This window comes from Lycium barbarum, chromosome 3 (assembly GCF_019175385.1).
Source record: "Lycium barbarum isolate Lr01 chromosome 3, ASM1917538v2, whole genome shotgun sequence".
In the NCBI taxonomy this organism is placed as follows: Eukaryota; Viridiplantae; Streptophyta; class Magnoliopsida; order Solanales; family Solanaceae; genus Lycium; species Lycium barbarum.
This window is the reverse complement of record NC_083339.1, coordinates 23652185-23671777: the sequence shown is the minus strand read 5'-3', so window position 1 is coordinate 23671777 and position 19593 is coordinate 23652185. Positions and strand designations below refer to the sequence as shown.

The 19593-nt window shown below is 39.2% G+C and overlaps 1 protein-coding gene across 2 annotated transcripts in view; it reads right to left on the bottom strand.

The window, feature by feature from the left end:
• The window catches only part of LOC132630785 (uncharacterized), a 31161-nt gene extending 11843 nt beyond the window's left edge, over positions 1 to 19318 (bottom strand). For both annotated transcript variants that reach the window (XM_060346381.1, XM_060346380.1), the window contains exons 1-14: positions 18905 to 19318; positions 16559 to 16718; positions 15358 to 15450; positions 15164 to 15278; positions 14632 to 14800; positions 14290 to 14464; positions 13999 to 14124; positions 13326 to 13841; positions 12542 to 13156; positions 12376 to 12444; positions 11671 to 11787; positions 11339 to 11584; positions 912 to 959; positions 682 to 819 (exon numbers count right to left, since the gene is read on the bottom strand). In XM_060346381.1, the coding sequence (XP_060202364.1) occupies positions 682 to 819; positions 912 to 959; positions 11339 to 11584; positions 11671 to 11787; positions 12376 to 12444; positions 12542 to 13156; positions 13326 to 13841; positions 13999 to 14124; positions 14290 to 14464; positions 14632 to 14800; positions 15164 to 15278; positions 15358 to 15450; positions 16559 to 16718; positions 18905 to 19119 (2802 nt within the window). In that variant the 5' untranslated portion in view covers positions 19120 to 19318. The remainder of the gene's footprint in view (positions 1 to 681; positions 820 to 911; positions 960 to 11338; positions 11585 to 11670; positions 11788 to 12375; positions 12445 to 12541; positions 13157 to 13325; positions 13842 to 13998; positions 14125 to 14289; positions 14465 to 14631; positions 14801 to 15163; positions 15279 to 15357; positions 15451 to 16558; positions 16719 to 18904) is intronic.
• Between the last annotated feature and the right edge of the window lie 275 nt (positions 19319 to 19593).

The following is a 19593-nucleotide window of genomic DNA, read 5'->3' as shown; positions in this document are numbered from 1 at the left end:
TTTTTCTTATACAAACATATGTAGCAGCAATCAATTAACTCTGAGTATGGAATACAACCAACCGAATTCCTGCTTATTATCCAACCCCACCCCCAAACACAGAGTTAGGCAGTAAGTCTAATGTGCATTTGTCATAGTCACTTGGTATGGCTTACTATATTAAACTTTGACTGGAAACTAAAATTTAATGCACCAAATCACCTCCAGCAATTGTAAGAGAATTTACTAATCTCCATCAAGTAGAATCTAAATAATTTAGCTTTTGCCTCCTTATTTGTGCGCACATCCGCGGATGTGTTCATCCCCTATTTTTTTGGCTTTGGATAGAGTAATCAGCCTTTAAGCACAAAGGCAGTCAATCTTATGCAAAATAAATCAATATATCAGAATCCTATATCAGCATAGTTAAAACAGAGGCTCTAAAGCATGTGTAGCAATACAAATATAACGAGAGGATTGCTTTCAGGCAATAATATGTTAAACATATTCTCTGAGAATATTCTGAAAGTTAGAAAGGTGCGCTAGCACTATAAACTTAGCTGATTATCAACATAAAAGTAGTGACTGCTGTGCCCCCACCAAAACCCCACCACCGAGGTGCACAAAAGCAACAGCCACCAAAAGAAGCAGAAATTGAAACAAAAGTTGACAAGACTCAGTTTTCATAGGGAGAATTAGCACCTTCTGCAATGCAGGATCAGATCCATCACCATTTGAGTCTGCTTTATGATCAACAGTTGAAACTGACATCAACATTTCATTGGCAAAGAGTTCTATTTGTGGAGAGATGGATGTCAGAGGATAAAGCTTGTTGGCAACCTGCAAAAGTAACATCAAATAGCAGTTGAAAAAACTGCAACAATCATAAAACTAGTCTGATTCACTAGACAGCCAAGTTATGTATGAGATACCAGCCGTATTGCCTTCATGCGCACCTCTTCCAAGTGATGAACAGCACTCTTTGCAATCAAAAGAAGATAGAGGTCAGAACATGGTTATAGCACTGGAATTCTATCTATAGAAGATTTAACATTTCCAACAGAACAGATAATTAATTTCATCTGACCCATCACCTTTAAAAAAAATGGATTTCTCAACTGAGAAGATGATGATACACAGAATCCTTCATTGAAATTCATATGAAGGGACCACAAAGGCAGTAACTATGATGCTGCAAAGAACTGTTGCACTCACAGCAGTCACTCCCTCATTGCTAAGAACTAGCTAACTTTTCTTTTATAATCCAAGTGTTTTACTAGTAGTAGACCAAGTCAGAAGTCGGTAACAAATGACTCCTCCACAGTCATCTATCAAATTTGTCCAATTACGTACACACACACACACACCAAAATATATATATATATATATATATATCGGAGGCGGACTCTCTACCCATCACATGGTAGGGGTAAGGTCTGCACACACTCTACCATCCGCAGACCTGATGGGATTATACTAGGTATGTTGTTGTACCTACACACACGCGCGCACACCACAAAAAAAAAAGGAATCCTCTAAACAAAAAAGATCTTTCCATCATCCTACATCTGAATTGACCTGCTATTCTCTTCTGAAGCAATCTCCTATTCTTTTTTTTTTTTTGGAAACTGAACCAAAATAAAGCAATCTCTTATTCTTTCATTCCATAGCATCCAGTAAAGACACAACAGTAATGTTCTCTTGCCATCAAGTTGTGGCCCGTCTTCTGTAATCTGTAATCTGCGGCTTGTGAAAGGTGACTGATAAGGTGTACCCTATGATCCTATGTTTTGATAATTGACAAACTGATGGGGAACCGACAAGAGACCTGGTTTGCGATCTGTTTTGAATATACCGCGCGCACTCAGTGGTACAGCTTTAAACAGCTGTAAAGCTGGACCGTACAACAGCAGTGCTGCAGCCCATGCCTCGGGTCAAACTTTGGATGAGAAGTCTCCATCACATCCCACATGTTTCCCAATATATATTCAACATGTCCCAACATATTGGGCATCACTTGAAAAACCTAAAATCACTTTAAAAGGTGTAGCCGTCACAAGATTCCCAAGTGTTCAACTAAAAGAGTTAAAAACAAACTGAAGGACCAGATGCTAACTCTGAAGATATGCAAGTCTCTTAGTTTGTCTTAAGCTTTGTTTCATTTGTACTTAAATTGTAAATCTTGTACTTAAACTGTACCCTACTCCTCTTGTTTGAGAAGCTGTTTGTAGGTATTTAAAAGCCTCAAAGTCAGCTTGTTGGAAGTGTGTTTCCACAAGCTATTGAGTGGTACACTAGGCTACAGTTAGTCTAGGTGTATTAGTGGTTCTTAGCTAACTAGCCAAGTGGAGTGGCTTGCAATCGGAGTATTGTAAGTGTGGAGGAACTACGGGAGTTAGTTCCTAGGTTGCATAAGCGTTATTGTAAGGGTGAGGGATTATAGGAGTTAATTCCCAGCTTACAATAGGTTGTAACCTGAAGTTGCTCCTGTAGTGGAGTTGAAATCCTACTGGGGTAGGTCATGATTTTTAATCCCTTGAGCAAGGAATTTTCCAAGGTAAAATCTTGTGTCCTTTACATACTGCATTGCATAAGGGAATTGATACACAACCAGGTCCCCCCATACTGTTTGGTGAATGCACAGCCTATATCAATTGGTATCAGAGCAGGCCCTTTCTAAAAGGCTAACACCTAGAAAGGATCCTCAGTCTAATGGCTGCTCCACCAAACTCAAAAGAAGGATACTCGATGACAACACCACCACAGGAATGATGAGTCCGACATGGAACATTTCACCCGCAAGTTTCAAAGGATGATTAGAAGGGACAAAAGATCCAGCAAAAAGAATTTCATTCCCAAAGCAAGCATAAAATGAATATGAGTCAATCGTCTCACTCATGGCCAAGTCAGAACCAGATGGTGAAGATGAGAAAGTCAAGAATGAAACAGATGGATCGGGTCAAAAATGGTACATGGATAGCGGCTGCTCAAAGCACATGACCGGTGAAAAGGATAACTTTCTCTCACTTAAAGCTTTTCAAGGTGGGAGTGTATCCTTTGGAAACGGTAAGAAGGGGTACATTCTTGGAGTAGGCAAAGTCGGGAGGACACTTGCTCATGCCATAGAAAATGTATACTTCGTAAACGGTCTAAAGTATAGCCTGTTAAGCATGTCTCAAATCTGTGACAGAGGAAATGAAGTCAAGTTCCTAACTTGCTCTTGCACAATCACAAGTCTCAAAACTGGTGAAGTGGTTCTGCTTGCCAAGAGATTCAAAAATGTATATGCCAAAGACTTTGGCTCCCAAGACGGAAGTGATTTGACCTGTCTGAGTGCGATTGAGGAAGATCCTAAGCTCTGGCATAGACAACTAGGGCATGCGAGCTTTCCGCTATTAAACAAACTTGCTGTGAAAGACTTGGTTCGTGGATTACCGAAGGCAAAATTTAAGGATCACAATACTAGCGATTTGCACAAAAGGGAAGCAGATGAGATCTTCCTTAAAACCCAAGAAAGAAGTAAGTACCTTGACGCCTCTTGAACTTCTTCATATGGATCTCTGCAGACCAATGAGAATGCCCGGCAGAGGAGGAAAGAAATATATGTTTGTAATCGTTGATGACTACTCTAGGTTCACCTGGACCTTGTTCTTGAAAAGCAAAAATGAGACATTTCCTGTGTTTCACACCTTTGTTAAGCAGATCCAAGTAAAGCTTGGGACCCTTGTCGCGAGCATAGATCTGATCATGGGATTGAATTTGATAATGCTCAGTTCGATGATTTCTGTATTGAAAATGGCATCAGTCACAATTTTTCTGCCCCTAGAACACCTCAACAAAATGGTGTTGTGGAGCGAAAAAACAGAACTCTTGAAGATATGGCAAGAACAATGTTCCAGTGGGGTGTCCAAAAGTTTCTGGGCGGAAGCCGTGAACACTGCTTGTCATGTAATAAACACACGCATGATCAGGTCTTTACTTGAAAAACTCCATACGAGCTGTTAAAGGGCAGAAAACCCAAGTTGACTTACTTAAGAGCCTTTGGCTGCAAATGCTTTATACTCAACAACGGCAAGGAAGCTCTGGGAAGATTTGATGCCAAAAGTGATGAGGGTATCTTCCTCGGATACTCTTCTCATAGCAAAGCATACAAAGTCTACAACAAAAGGACACAAACTGAGGAGGAAAGTGTGCATGTAATTTTCGATGAGTCTAGCTTTCAAGGGGATGTCAAGGGTTCCACACGATGAAGAGGTAGATAGAGTTTTCCCAAAAGTTCCAGATGAAGACATTGAAATCTCCAATGGGAAGACTGAGCTAATGAATCAAACCAAACCAGTCGATGAAGAAAATGTTGATAATTCTCCAGAGGAACCTGCCTCTCAGATCACTACCCTTGTACAGTGACGGATGTTGTATCAGGAACTCCGGAAGCCAATCAAGGAAGTGGTGGAAATGGATCAATGGATGCTAACAACGGATCCAACAATGAAGAAGTTGGTCCATCTACTCCTGCTGTTCAAACATCCACCTGGAAGCTCAGAGGATCTCAGCCTCTTCACAATGTAATTACTCCTTTAAACTCAGGCATTCAAACCAGATCTAAGGCAAGAAACCTATTTACCTTTTCAGCGTTGCTATCTTAAATTGAGCCTAAGAACATCAAAGAAGCCTTAAAGGATGCCGACTGGATAGCTGCTATGCAAGAAGAGCTTCATCAATTTGAAAGAAACAAAGTATGGCACCTGGTCCCTCGACCATCAGATAGAACTGTGATAGGCACCAGATGGGTGTTCCGTAACAAGCTTGGGAATACCACCAGAAACAAGGCAAGACTGGTAGTTCAAGGCTACAATCAAGAAGAAGGAATATACTATAATGAGATGTTTGCACCCGGGCCAGAATGAAGGCAATCAGGATTCTTATAGCTTTTGCATCCCATATGGAATTCAAGTTGTTCCAAATGGATGTCAAGAGTGCCTTTCTCAATGGGTATTTAAAGGAAGTGTTTGTCAAGCAACCTCCTGGCTTCAAAAATCATGAACATCCAGAACATGTGTTCAAACTTGACAAAGCTTTATATGGTCTGAAACAAGCCCCTCGAGCTTGGTATGTAAGATTGTCAAAATTTTGATTGAAAATGGTTTCACCGGAGGAAATATTGACAACACTCTATTCCTGAAGAAAAGAGGAAGAAGTCTGTTGATTGTACAAGTGTATGTCGATGACATCATCTTTGGAGCCACAAATGATTCACAGTGTAAGGACTTTGCAAAGCTTATGGGAAGTGAATTCGAGATGAGCATGATGGGTGAGCTGCACTTCTTTCTTGGTTTGCAAGTAAAGCAGACCCCAAAAGGTTCTATGATCAGTCAACATAAGTACATCAAGGAGTTGCTCAAACGTTTTGAAATGGAGAATGCCAAGCCTATCGACACTCCAATAGCTACTGCCACTCGACTTGATATGGATGGATCTGGTGATCCAGTAAATGAGACAATGTACAGGGGTATCATAGGATCTCTTCTGTATCTAACAGCCAGCAGGCCCGATATAGTCTTTAGTGTCGGATTATGTGCTCGATTTCAGTTACGTTCTAAGGAATCTCACTTGAAGGCTGCTAAAAGAATTTTGAGATATCTCAAGGGAACGCCAGACCTTGCCCTTTACTATCCCACAAGAGACAGCTTTGCATTGATTGGATATGCACATGTTGACTATGCTGGTTACTTGGTCGATAGAAAAAGCACATCCGAAATGGCTCATTTTCTAGGATCGCGTCTGATATCTTGGGGTACGAAGAAACAGAACTCAGTTGCTCTTTCAACTGCCAAAGCCGAATATGTTGTTGTTGCTTCTTGTTGTGCTCAACTGATGTGGATCAAGCAACAACTTGAAGACTTCGGTGTTCTCAGTGACTGTGTTCCTTTACTATGTGACAATACAAGTGCACTCAACATGGCAAAGAATCCAGTTCACCATAAATGAACCAAACACATCGATGTCAGACATCATTGTCTAAGAGATAATGTTGAAAAAGGTCTGATGCGTGTGGAGTTCTGCAAGACAGAGGACTAAGTTGCAAATACCTTTACAAAAGCGCTGAGTAGGGAGTATTTTGAAAGAAATCGTTTGGAGTTGGGTTTGATCAAGCCTAACTAAGCCTCCAAATATTTTTTGGCTATGTAGAGAGGAGAGTTGCAATGCAATAAAGTGTTTTTCAACAAGCATCTAACTCATTTTTACATTGTCACAGGTGTACACGCATAGCAGTCTTGGAAGGCAAAGTTGGCGGACGAGACAGTGCACATTTCAAGAGTTTCTGCCAAAATCTATCATGAAACAGCCAAGAGACCTGGTCTCTTGAAGCTCAGGTTAGCAGCCTACTTAATGATTTTATAAATCTTGAAATTGTTACAAGTGCCAAGTCATCCACGTACCATCCTACTCAACTACCGAAATATTCCCATTAATACGTGCCTCTCGTATTGGTGCAGGATGGTTGAAATGGAGGCTCGCTTTCGGAGTGTTGTGTGACAAGAAAGTGCCACCAAAACTTAAGGGCAAGTTCTACAGAGTGATGGTTAGACCGACTCTGTTGTACGGGGCAGAGTGTTGGCCAGTCAAGAACTCTCACGTGCAGAAGATGAAAGTAGCAGAAATGAGAATGTTGCGGTGGATGTATAGGCACACTAAGAGAGATAGGATCAGGAATGAGGATATCCGAGACAAGGTAAGAGTGGCATCGGTGGATGACAAGATGCGGGAAGCGAGGCTGAGATTGTTTGGGCATGTGAAAAAGAGAGACATAGATGCCCCGGTGCGGAGGTGTGAGAGGTTGGCTATGGACGGTTTTAGGAGAGGTAGAGAAAGGCCAAAGAAATTTTGGGAAAAGGTGATTATATGGGACATGGAGCAGTTTCAGATTACCGAGGACATGACCTTATATAGGAGATTATGGAGGACTCAGATTAGGATAGAAGGCTAGGTAGTCTCACTTTTCTTTCGCGCTAGTAGGCGTAGTTTTGCTCTACTGTTTATTGCCCTTTGATTCATGCTTTTATGTGTTGGGTTTTGTTTTTACATGCTGTTTTATCATGACTTCTTTGCTCTTGTTATTTCTCATTGCTTTGATTTGCTTGTCTGTATCTGACTCTTTTCCCTTGTTTTCCTTTGTTTTCTTTTGAGCCGAGGGTCTTTCGGAAACAGCCTCTCTACCTTCCAAGGTGGGGGTAACGTCTGCGTACACTTAACCCTCCCCAAACCCCACACTGTGGGATTCAACTGGGTATGTTGGTGTTGTTGTAATACGTGCCTCTCGTTTCTCTCTCCTCCCACTAATCTGAAACCCTGCTGAATTCCTCCTTGTCTCTCCCTCTCTAGCAGTCGTCCCTAACAACTTCTATGGCTCAATCCTCGAATCTAATCAAGAACAATCTGTCTCCTCAAAGCGTCAAATCTCCGGCTCCTCCCGAATCCGCAAAAGTCACACTCTCAGAAAATTCACAGCTTCCTTGACTGCATCTCCAAGTAATTCACTCTCCAACAAAGACATAGACAACTCTTCTGCACAATCAGATGGGTGTTTCTCTAAACAGGGGATGAGTGAATCAGATCTACTACAAAGTGAAGCTAAAGTTCTGGTTATCATGGCAAAAACCATGAGAAATGATGAAAGTACTGTTAGTGGCATGGAGTCTAAGGTTGCCATCTTATCACAAGATTCAAACGAAGGACTCAGTCCATCTGGAAGGGAATCTAAATCTTTAACTGGTATTGTGCTGAATACGGCGGTTGATGCTTCTACATGTGCTGATGTTGCGGTAAGTGCTCTCGAGTAAGCACAGCCTCAGAAAGGGCAACCGTAGGTAAATCTAAGGATGGAAGTACCTTGTGCGCTGCCAAAACACGAATTACCAGACCCCATTTCTCACGGAGAAGAACAGGTCGCAGTCACAGGGCACGTGCACCAGGACTCATTGCCAAATGCGAGAGAATGACCTTACAAGGAAACGCTAGTGTCATCCCAACGAACTCAGAGTTTCTTAAAATTCGAGAACTTGCACAGGCTGAAAGATCACAGGAATCGGGTCTCTCTAGTGCTTCAGAAGATGCCAGCGCTGAAATAGCACATCTACAAGCTATAAATGCGCGACTTCAACAAAAGATTGATATTCTCCGTGATCAGATGCTGCAAGATCAGCGCACCAGTAGTGAGCACATTGACTGGCTCTTACAGAACTTTGTTCCCTCTTTTTCCTCTCCTGCCTCTTCCTGAGCCGATTTCTGTTCTCGTACCTTTCAACACTCCTTTCTTAGCATATGGTTTGGCTTTAAGGCAATTTTATCTTTATACATTCCATTGTTTGGCTGCTAATTTTCCCGATGTTCTTATTTGGCTATTACTCTGTTTTGGGCATTGTCTTTTGCCATATTGGTCCCAAATTATCTGTACTGTGTTGCCCGAGTGGCTCTGAGTTTATGCTACTGAACTTCTTGATTTGCTTATGTTAGCTCGACTCATTTCGATGATGCCAAAAGGGGGAAGAAAAGAAAGGAAGAAAACAAATGATCTGGGGGAGAAATGCTGAACAAAAGGGGAAGAGATGCTGGGGAGAAAAATGCTGAACAAAAAAGATATACGTACTGATAATGTGGAGATCTGGTTTTCCAGTTGATATATATATATATATATTTTTTTTTTTGGTTTTTGCTAACATGCTGCAAGAACCTTGAAAATGATGGTCTGCCTCGCAGGGGGACCAAGTGCGAAGCTGGTTCTCAGGGGGGACATCGTCTATAAGTTTGTCATCATCAAAAAGAGGGAAATTGATAAGGTGTACCCTATGATCCTATGTTTTGATAATTGACAAACTGATAGGGAACCGACAAGAGACCTGGTCTGCGATCTGTTTTGAATATACCGCACGCACTCAGTGGTAAAGCTTTAAACAGCTGTAAAGCTGGACCGTACAACACCAGTGCTGCAGCCCATGCCTCGGGTCAAACTTTGGATGAGAAGTCTCCATCACATCCCACATGTACCCCAATATATATTCAACATGTCCCAACATATCGGGCATCACTTGGAAAACCTAAAATCACTTTAAAAAGTGTAGCCGTCACAAGATTCCCAAGTGTTCAACTAACAGAGCTGAAAACAAACTGAAGGACCAGATGCTAACTCTGAAGATATCCAAGTCTCTTAGTTTGTCTTAAGCTTTGTTTCATTTGTACTTAAATTGTAAACCTACTCCTCTTGTTTGAGAAGCTGTTTGTAGGTATTTAAAAGTCTCAAAATCAGCTTGTTGGAAGTGTGTTTCCACAAGCTCTTGAGTGGTACACTAGGCTAGAGTTAGTCTAGGTATATTAGTGGTCCTTAGCTAAAGTTAGCTAAGTGGAGTGGCTTGCAATCGGAGTATTGCAAGTGTGGAGGGACTACGGGGGTTAGTTTCTAGGTTGCATAAGCGTTATTGTAAGGGTGAGGGATTATGGGAGTTAGTTCCTAGCTTACAATAGGTTGTAACCCGAAGTTGCTCGTGTAGTGGAATTGAAATTCTACTGGGGTAGGTCGTGGTTTTTAATCCCTTGAACAAGAAATTTTCCACGGTAAAATCTCGCGTCCTCTACATACTATATTGCATAAGGGAACTGGTACATAACCAAGTCCCTCCATACTGTTTGGTGAACGCATAACCTATATCAGTGACCCTATATTTTTTGCTTTTTGAGTAACGTAACTTTTTTCCCCTCCTAAGGAGCTCCCACCTTTTTTGCTCCTTTGGTGACTCGAGCCCACAAACTTAGTGTTGGAGGTGGAGGGTGCTTACCACTTGAGCAACCCCCTCTTGTCTGGTGATCCTATTATCCTAATGTCCTTAGTAGCATCAATGAGATTTTAAATGATGAGTACACAAGGTTCAACAACATCGGAGCCAATCTACCATGCAACAGCTAACAGTCATCGTCTCCTCTGACACTCCATGCTAAGCAGCACCAGCTTAAAAGAATCTTCCTCCTCCTTATGCAAGGAGCAATATTCTAAAGGTGGGACAGCTTATGCAGAGACTTAACTACTCATTTCGTCCTATGAACATAAGTTACGCGCAGCTTCAACCCTTGCTCTTGTCAAAACTTGATGGGAAATGCTCTTAACGAATTAACTAGGTTCAAGTTGAATGAAAAAAAGTACATTAACTAGGTTATCTCTCTGTTGTGCTAGCTTACGTTATTTTCTCCTGTTTCCGCCTCCTTAGCATTAGGTACAAATAATCTAAGGCTTTACTAATTCACAGTAAAACCAACATTCATATTCATTTAGACAATTTGGATGCACCTTCTTCATCATTGTAAAAGGGCCTCAACTGAATTCAGTTGCTTCCTTATACATATTACTACTATATAAGTGAGGAGAACAAAGTTTTGTAGTCATCACAAGGGTAACATGGAAATTTTTTGTGAATCACTTTTAAGTTGCCCGTGTGAGGACTACAAAACTCTGTTATCCTCACTTATATATAGTAGTAATTTTCTATGTTGCTCGGACTCTTCAAAATGTTGACGGGTGCGTGTTGGATTCTCCAAAAATAGTGTATTTTTGGCAAATCCGACAAAGGTGCGGCATCGAAAGTGAAGAGTCCGCACAATTTAGGTAATTTTACATTGTTTGTCCTTATGCATTTTAGTGAAATTAAGCAATTTTGGAGCCAAATTTTTGTTTCCAGTTGGGACATTTGTAATGTCTTAACACACATTTAAATATGTCTTATGTCATTTTTTTTTTAATCAGGATATGTCCTGTGTCATATTTTCCGCTCCGTATTCTTCTATATATTGGTTTTAAACCTTCAAAAGTTTACTTCTTTCATGAGCCCATATGATCTGTCCTGAAATCATTTCCAGATCATACGAAGTGCCAAACTGCAAAACTGTATTGACTCAGCTCTGTAAATCTCATGAGTTATATTCTTTAACCCATCAACAACTAATTGAGTCATTAACAGTTCTCTGTTCGGATGGTTGACCAAGTAATATAAGAGAAGGTGCAGATATGCAGCATTTCAGAACAGGACACGTACTCCCTCCATTCCAGATTATGCGACATTATTTCGTTATTAGTCATCCCAAAAAGAATGACATTTCTTTATTTGAAAACAATTTAGACTTCCCATTTACCCTTAATGTAGTTTTTATAACCACACAAATGTTATGGCATGTTTAAGACCACTGGTTTCAAAAGTCTTGCTTTCTTTCTTAAAACTTTGTGTCAAGTCAATCTTCATCACAAGAATTGGAAAGAAGGGAGTATAAGTTTTCCAAATAAAAGACACAGATCAGACATAGTACACAGACAGCAAACCTGCAAAGCAATCTTGAGACAGGCTTCTCTCATTGGAGGTCTCAGCAGAATCAGGTTCCACACAGTGCTGAGGCCTTGAGTGACTCGATCTCCACTATGTAACTCCTTCTCATCCTTTTCACAACCACCAGGACAACAGAAGCTCTCTAACAACTTGAGAGTAGAATTTGGTAAGTGAGGAGCTTCACCAAGCAATCTACTTAGAGATTTGTCAGAAGCTGGAAAAGAATCTCTAAGTGTTTCTGCCTGCAAGCATACACAGGAAATCAACAAAATATAAAGCATTTACCTAAACCAAAAAAGTGCACCAGGAAAACGGAACATATACATACCACTGTAAGTAGAAATGTTTCATATACAGATGCAGCAGCTGTTGAAGAAAAGAAATCCTGGTCTTCTTCTGCATGCCCATACAACCTGTAGAGGACACGCAATGTCAACTCGTGCCCCTAAAGACATCCGATGATTAGTCAATACTAACACAATTAAAAGGTATAAATAGACTTAATCAAAAAGAACAGAAATGAACTAAGAAAAATATTACTACTACTACTTATGCTGCTGAGATATTTTTGCCATGAAATATCATAAGAGGATGCACAAAAGAGAAAAAATTCGCAGGTTAGTCAGAAGACAACAATCAACATGCTATGTCTAGAGACAGTGTGTACCGAGACAACAATCAATTTATCAACATGCTATGTTCGGTATCTTTCTGTCGTGTAATACTCATATTCCTTCATCTCAGTCATCATTTAAAAAAAAAATGGCAAAGGTATTATTAATAAAGGTACCAAGACGGTAAAGAATTATATTTTAGTTGTATGTTACATCTGCATATATAATATCTCATTCTCCTGCATGATTGCGACTAGATACTCCTACTTATACAAAAGCCCATAATCTCTAGAGTGTTTCACCATGTTTTTCAACTTTCTATGGACTCCCTCATTAGTTTTACTAAATAACACGATACCATGCAACGTAAATAACAGGATAGTCCTTATCAAAAAGTAAATAACATGATAGTCAATTACCTCATGATTTATATAATCTGACAATATATGCGTTTGCAGAAATTTCCAAGGGTTTAGCTCCGAAGGAAACTGCAGTTTAGAAAAGAATAGAAAATTATAGTATAGTTAAAATATGTCTTTTGCACTCATTAATTATAGGCATTGGTAAGAATCCTTGGGCAAATACCTCAACACCTAAATAGGCAAGAAGAGAAAAGCGGACTTGAGAACCTCCAGCAATTGCGATTTGCTTGTAAGCATCAATGACACGAGCGAGAGCTGACTTTTGTAAATTGTCCTTCTGTTCATCAGAGAGGTTGATGACTGGAGCAGATATTTTGGGTAGAATCAACTGCAGTGAAAGCCCAATAGAAGTTGCCGTTGATGAGTTCACGCTGGTTACATCTGTTACTGCTGCTTTTGGACTAAGCTCATCCGACCTATCAGTTGAAATTGTTGGAACTACTTCTAAGGATGACTTAACTAAACTAGACCCTTGCTCTTGGCTCCCATCCTCAAGTTCAGTCGGACCAACTGATGAAACAGCTACAAGCTCTACGGATTCATCTTTGTGAGCTACAGAATCTAGCCCAGGTATGAAATCCTCAGTGTTCTCCATGTCAGCAATATCAAATTGCACTGCTGAGACATCATTCTCCATTAGTAGAGGGGTACTCTTTGTAGAAGAAAGAGGCTCAGTTACATATTCTGGTGCTTGTTCGCTTGCATAATGTAGGGCATCAGATGTAACATTAGTAGTGACAGAATCAAGGTGCTCTTTTCCTTCTGTAATTGGTTGCAACTGAAAACGTGTTCAACAAAGAAGCCCATGAGTAATAAATTAAGAGCTTAAGCAGACAGCTACATAAACCAATTAGAATTCGCCCGAGAAGGCTTTTACTTATGTTTTCCCTAAAAAGTGGAAAAGACGACGGAAAATATATTGAGGAATTAGAAAAAGCATTGCAGACCTCCGGCTCGATGGAGGCCAAACTTTGATCATCTCTCTCATCTTTTTCTGCTAACATACTAGACTGAGAAACAGCGTCTATCAACAGTGATGACAATTGTCTAATATCAGATTCGATCTCTGGCTTCAAAAGTGGCTCTTCATCACCATCAACTTTTGGCTGATTTGAAGGTAGATTTGTCATATTAGCCATCACAACATCAGCTAACAAGTCAGCTGATATGCTAGCGATTAAAATATCTAATGATGCTGCAGCCTTTTCACCCTGCGCAACCAATGTACCAAACATTGCAACAAGTGGTTGCAAATGAACATTATCTCCATCAGATCTGGTTGTTGAAGAACGCCCAGTTGAAACTCTTTCCTGGTTCCCACTTAACTCTTGCTTTGGTGCTTTTGAGTCGATAGGCGACGACCGCATGCGCTTCTTGGAGAGATTATCATCTATCGGTTCAGCATTGTCCTCCACCCCTGATCTTTTTGTCCCAGCAGATGCTTTAATTGACGGCTTTGAATCCTAAAAGAAGTTAAGCATTTTTTAGGACTGTGAACTTCAAAGCTTCAACTAGAAAACAAACTAGTCATTGAGGACTATGAGCTTTATAGCATCTGCTAGTATGATGCATCTTTTGCCATTGATAATAAATCAAGAGGGAAACTGAAAAAGCAGGAACCTCTGAGATTGGTGAAACATCCTTCAACTCTATGTATCCGTTATTCTGGGTTTCTTGGCTTACAACTGGTTCTGCCTGAACTCCTGCTCTCTTTTCTCGGAGTGCACCTTCAAGTCGATCCCGCCACTTCAGAACGCGAAAAAGAAAAAGAGAAAAGTACATGATCAATGGTTGAATCAACTGAACATTTCTGTGATACATAGTCATTGTGATCGAACCCACGTATTTGCCCAATCAAGATAAGTATAGAAAGCATATTGAGTTCTACATAGGAAAAATGAAAATGATTACCGGTGCAGCTCCTGGGTGTGTGCAATTCAAGCAGGAAATGAAGGCAGTCTTCAAAGCATGGTATACCCCAGAAACATGCTTCTCATTGCCGTCGGAGCTTGAAGGATTCAGGGTAAGCAGAACTGGCAGAATACGACCATAAAAAGCCGGTCTTTTAGTCGCAATTGCTGAAAGACTGAGGATGAAAGGAACAAGTTACTTCATCAGAAAAGGTTACAAAAACAACAACTATGCCTCAGTCCCAAAGGTTAAAGCAACAAATTATATAGCAATTGTAGTATAAAAAATAATGGATCTCCACAATGCAAGAACATTAAGAAAGAAAGAAAGAAAGATCATCACCAGTTAATGAGCACAATGATCATCAAGTTAGTAATTGACTTCACTGCAGGAAATCTAAGCTGATCAAGCAATAAACCTAAACTTTGGCTTGCTTCAACAGACAAATCCCCAACATCTAGAACTGGATGACCTCCACGAAGCCACGATACATTGAATTGTTCGAACTTCCCTGAAAAAAATAAGAGACCAATTTGGAGAAACAACAATCACAAAGCACAAAAATTTACTCCCTCCGTTCAAAATAAGTGTCCACTTAGCCTTTTTCACACCCCTTAAGAAAACACTAACTCCTAGGAAAAATAGGTATTTTGACTAAACTACCCTTAATTAATAAGACTCTTGCTTATTTATTGCCTTGAGTAAATAGGGCAAATCTAGAAAATAAAGTTAATTCCTTCTTGATTTTGTAAGTGGACACTTATTTTGAACCAAAATGAAAAGGCTAAGTGGACACTTAATTTGAACCGGAGGGAGTACTTTAGAAGATATCACAAGTTATTTCCTCACTTTACTTTCAAAAAGCATTTAATACCTTCAATGTCCAAAGCAGGTGGTGGCTCCGAACTGACACTTGGATCAGGTGTGTAAAGTAGCACAACAGATTCCACAAACTTCAGCGCAAGCAATCTTCTTCCATCACTTGCAGGCTTATCGTCATGTTTGGAGAGTTAGATCCCAAAGAGAAGGTAGATGAACGTATCATATGGTTCCAACAAAACTACGTACCTGAAATGCCATTGAGTATATCTCCTCCCTAAACTTCAGCACCGAGGCCCATGCTGATTCAAGAGAATCATCCAATTCACTTGAAAATAAGCCCTATCATAGAGATAGTGATTTAGATGTTCAACAATATACCAGTGTGCACAGTACCGGCTATGAGACTAGAGAAAAGATGCATTTTTATTAGTTAACAAAAAATAGGAATAAATATAAAAATAATATATAAGAATGCAGTAATAATATAGTAGCAATACTCGTTAGAAGAACATTGGCAAATGGTTTTCTTTCTCATGATGCATTTTGCAATTGAAGGAACAGTTCATGGATGGTTTTACTATAAAGATGAGTGTTTATCTGACATTTACATGGATAAGATATTTATATAGATGAAAAAGAAGAAAGAATAGTGGAGGCAACTAAGTTTGATCTATAGAAAAAGAAAACCATATGTGATCAGAATGTCTCAGAACTGCATTTTCAGTCAAGGTAATGTCGTAATGATCATAAAGTGGCCCACTGCTTTGTTACAAATTTAAACACATGAGGTACTCGCCAAATTTATATTATATGACACTATTACTATTCATCAATCAACAGCTTTTGGTAGACTAAAAATTCTTTTAGACAACTTAAATATATTTTTGAAAGGGTAAGTATTGCAACTTAAATACTTCTAATTTGTATAAAGTGAGATCGATAGTAAATTATCAAGTTCTTTTTTGATGTGTTCTAAAGTATTATCAAGTAATCCCTCCTGAAAAGTCGATTGATTGATCAATACGCAAATTCGCCAGCTTGACCTTTGCATGTCAAACCATGTCATTCATTTTGGGACAGAGTGAGTAATAGCAATCATGGCATATTTGAATTCCAGGCGCATAAGTACTAAGAGCAAAGCATAATTTCTTTCCTCCAGCTTGTGATGGAGAAGTAAGGTATTTGAAGTTGTTGCTCTTAATGTCAACAGATATCATACATGATATCCCATTATTATTCCAACAGAAAGGCAGACAATTAACAATCAAGTTCTTTGGTTAGAGAGGTAACTGTGGAAGTACACAACAAACCGCTTATGTAAGCATGATAATGTGCAGATCCAATAAGCTAAAGTTGCGGATCATTGATCTTTAATGATCTTAAATCTGATTAAAAGAAAATGACTCGTATTTGAAGTTCAGATTTCATATCCGAAACAGTCAACTACCTGGATTGCAACTTTGACTAGAGTACACCGAAATATATCAATTCCACAAGTGATTGCTTGTCGAGCAACAGCTGGAGTACCATCCTTCAAGGCAAAGATCAACACAGGTACAATATCAGGTAAGAATTCTCCGTGTTTGAATCCAATATAACCAACCATCCTGAACAAATAACGCATCTTTTTAATTATAATCCTCATGATATGCAGTCGATAAATCTAGTGGATTGCAAAACATGGTTTAAAGATATAAAACTGCTTATGCTTGTAGGATAGATGATTTCAGTATTCAGTTCTGAAACTGTAGTAGTATGTAAGACAGCATCCAAGAGAGCATGCCATGTGTAGAATGAAAAGGAGTTCAGTTGAAATATAAGGACCAAACTGGCAGGGAAAGTTCATGCTATGGCAGAGTGTTAGTACGAGATAAAGGTAAGATCATGAAACAATTATGGTGCCAGCGTAAGACATCTCTTGAGGTCCTAAAAAGCTTAAGAGACATGACCAATAACCAGCATCTAATATAAATTTTTGCAGTAGATAAGCACCAATTCTCCTAGTTATGACTTGAAATTTATCAAAATTCCAATGCAGCAAGTAAAAGACATTGGAACATTCAACCGAGCATTGTTTTGCCTCAATAACTTAACAGATATAGAATGGCCCCTTGATTTGAATAACCTAGCATCAAAGTAATTCTTGCTTTGTATGGAAGCGTTCCACTGGGCATTCCTAGGTTTTCGCATTTTATAATAAAAAGGGTCTGGTTATCAAAAAACAATCAACGGAGTCATATCTTCTTCACAGACTCCACAACTGCTCCAATCTCCATGGACTACCCAAGCTAGCTGGGGTTTGCATATAAATCATCACTGTTCATCTCACTCTATTTAGGCTCATTTATTAAATAGAAATTTGCAGTTTCATATCGCTAGAACTTACCTGCATTTCCTACTGACATACCAACATTGACATAAATCAAGAGAGTTAACGGAAAAAATATAAAAGGAACTAACTTTATTATATAGCTGTACTGCCACCAAACTACAAGGTAATGGACGACAAACTAGAATTACATGTATTCTATTGCACAGAAAATTGAGTTAATGGTCAAAAACACGAACTATCACTTTTTCACGAATTAATGGCTTAATGCCAACTATCAGTAGTTCCTTTTTCCTATTTTCCTATCTGATCTATCACCGTCTATGTATTAAAACACACCTAGTTGAGTAGATAGTGATAGTTCAGGTAGGAAAAGGTAGGAAAAGGGATCGATAGTTGGCCTAATCAGCTTCGAGATGTTTTTTAATAGATAGATGGTGATAGTTCAGGTAGGAAAAGGGAATAACAGATAGTTGGGTTTCAATGAAAAAGTGATAGTTCAGGTGTGTTTTTGACCATTATCTCAATTTTTACCGTAGATAAGCACCAGTTCTCCTCTGATTTGAAATTTATCAAAATTCCAATGCAGCAAGTAAAAGACATTGGAGCACTCCATTGATCATTGCTTTGCCTCAATAACTAACAGAATTACATGTACTCTTTTGCATAGAAAGACAGAAGCGAGCAACGGAAACATACTCAGCAGTTAGTTTAAGAACTGGACTAAACACCATGTAATCCCACAAGGGGGTTCTAGGGAGGGTAGTGTGCCTTACCCCTACCTTGAGAAGGCAGAGAAGTTGTTTCAGATAGACACTCGTCTTAAGGAATTTGGTAGCATTTTAGTTGGTGTTTGACTACTAGTTCACAATCCTACATAACTAATACATGTACAGGTTATGAGGGAATTTACGTATTCCCTCAATCCCAATTTATGTGGCACACTTTCCTTTTTAGTCTGTCCCAAAAAGAATGTTACTTTCCTATATTTAGAAACAATTTATTTTTAAAATTCCCCTTTACCTTAATGATGAGATGATTTGCAGCCACACAAATATCTGAAGCTTGTTTTGAGTCACAAATTTCAAAAGTCTTCCTTCTTTTTTAAACTTTATGCCTAGTCAAATGGTGCCGTATAAATTAGGGAGTATTATTTTATGCAAGACGGAAGATGGAATAACTAATAGTCTAATCCCTACATTACTAATTCCCACATTAATAATCCCTACATTACTAAAACTTGCATATAACTCTAATCAGCAACCAAACGACCCCTAACATAGTTACACGTATTCTATTGCATAGAAAAACAAAAGCGAGTAAACGGAAACTAATCTCTGCATAAAATAATACTACATAAATTCCCTCCTGTATTACTAATACCTGCATAACTCTAACCAAACGACTCCTTACATGCATTCTATTGGAATAATGAAAAACAAAAGGCGAGTAACGAAAACGTACTCAGCGGTTAATTTACGAACGGGACTAAAGCGATCAGAAACAAGGTCAAGCATGGTAGGAAAGAACTCAGATAACAAATTAGCATCAGCACCGGAAAGCTCATCTTTAAGCCGTCGCAAACTATGAAGCTTCGAAGGAACATCTGAAGCAAACTTAGCAGCATTAAGTAGACTCGCTATCCTTTCTCTGGAAATAGGAGACATCATTCCCACCATTAATCGAACCCTAATTATTATTTTTTCTCTGAAGCTGAATTCAACTTTGCAGTGTTGCTTTCACATTCGTTTGCTAAAAATGTAATGGATTTCTTTCTCCGGAAATGGAACCGCCGCAATATTCCTTCGCCGGGAGTTTGCTCCGGCGACCGTAACTAAGTGTGCTAAGAGCCGCAAAGGTATTTTTTAGGATTGTTATAAATTAGGGAGAAAGGACATAAATGGTCAGGTTCCAAATAGTCCCTTAACTGTGCACTTAACAGTTTTGGTCCTTAAATTTTCCACAAGTTAGTAAAAATGATCCCTTAACTATAAGAATTGGTTAAAAATAATCTCTTAAGTATGCATTTAACAGTTTTGGTCCTTTAAGTTCATCAAAAGTTGAACACTTTTAATTTCCGACAAAATATTCATCAAACTCTGTTAGTTAGATTTTACGAGAACTGTGAAAAAAAAGGAAAAAGTTAGCGAGAA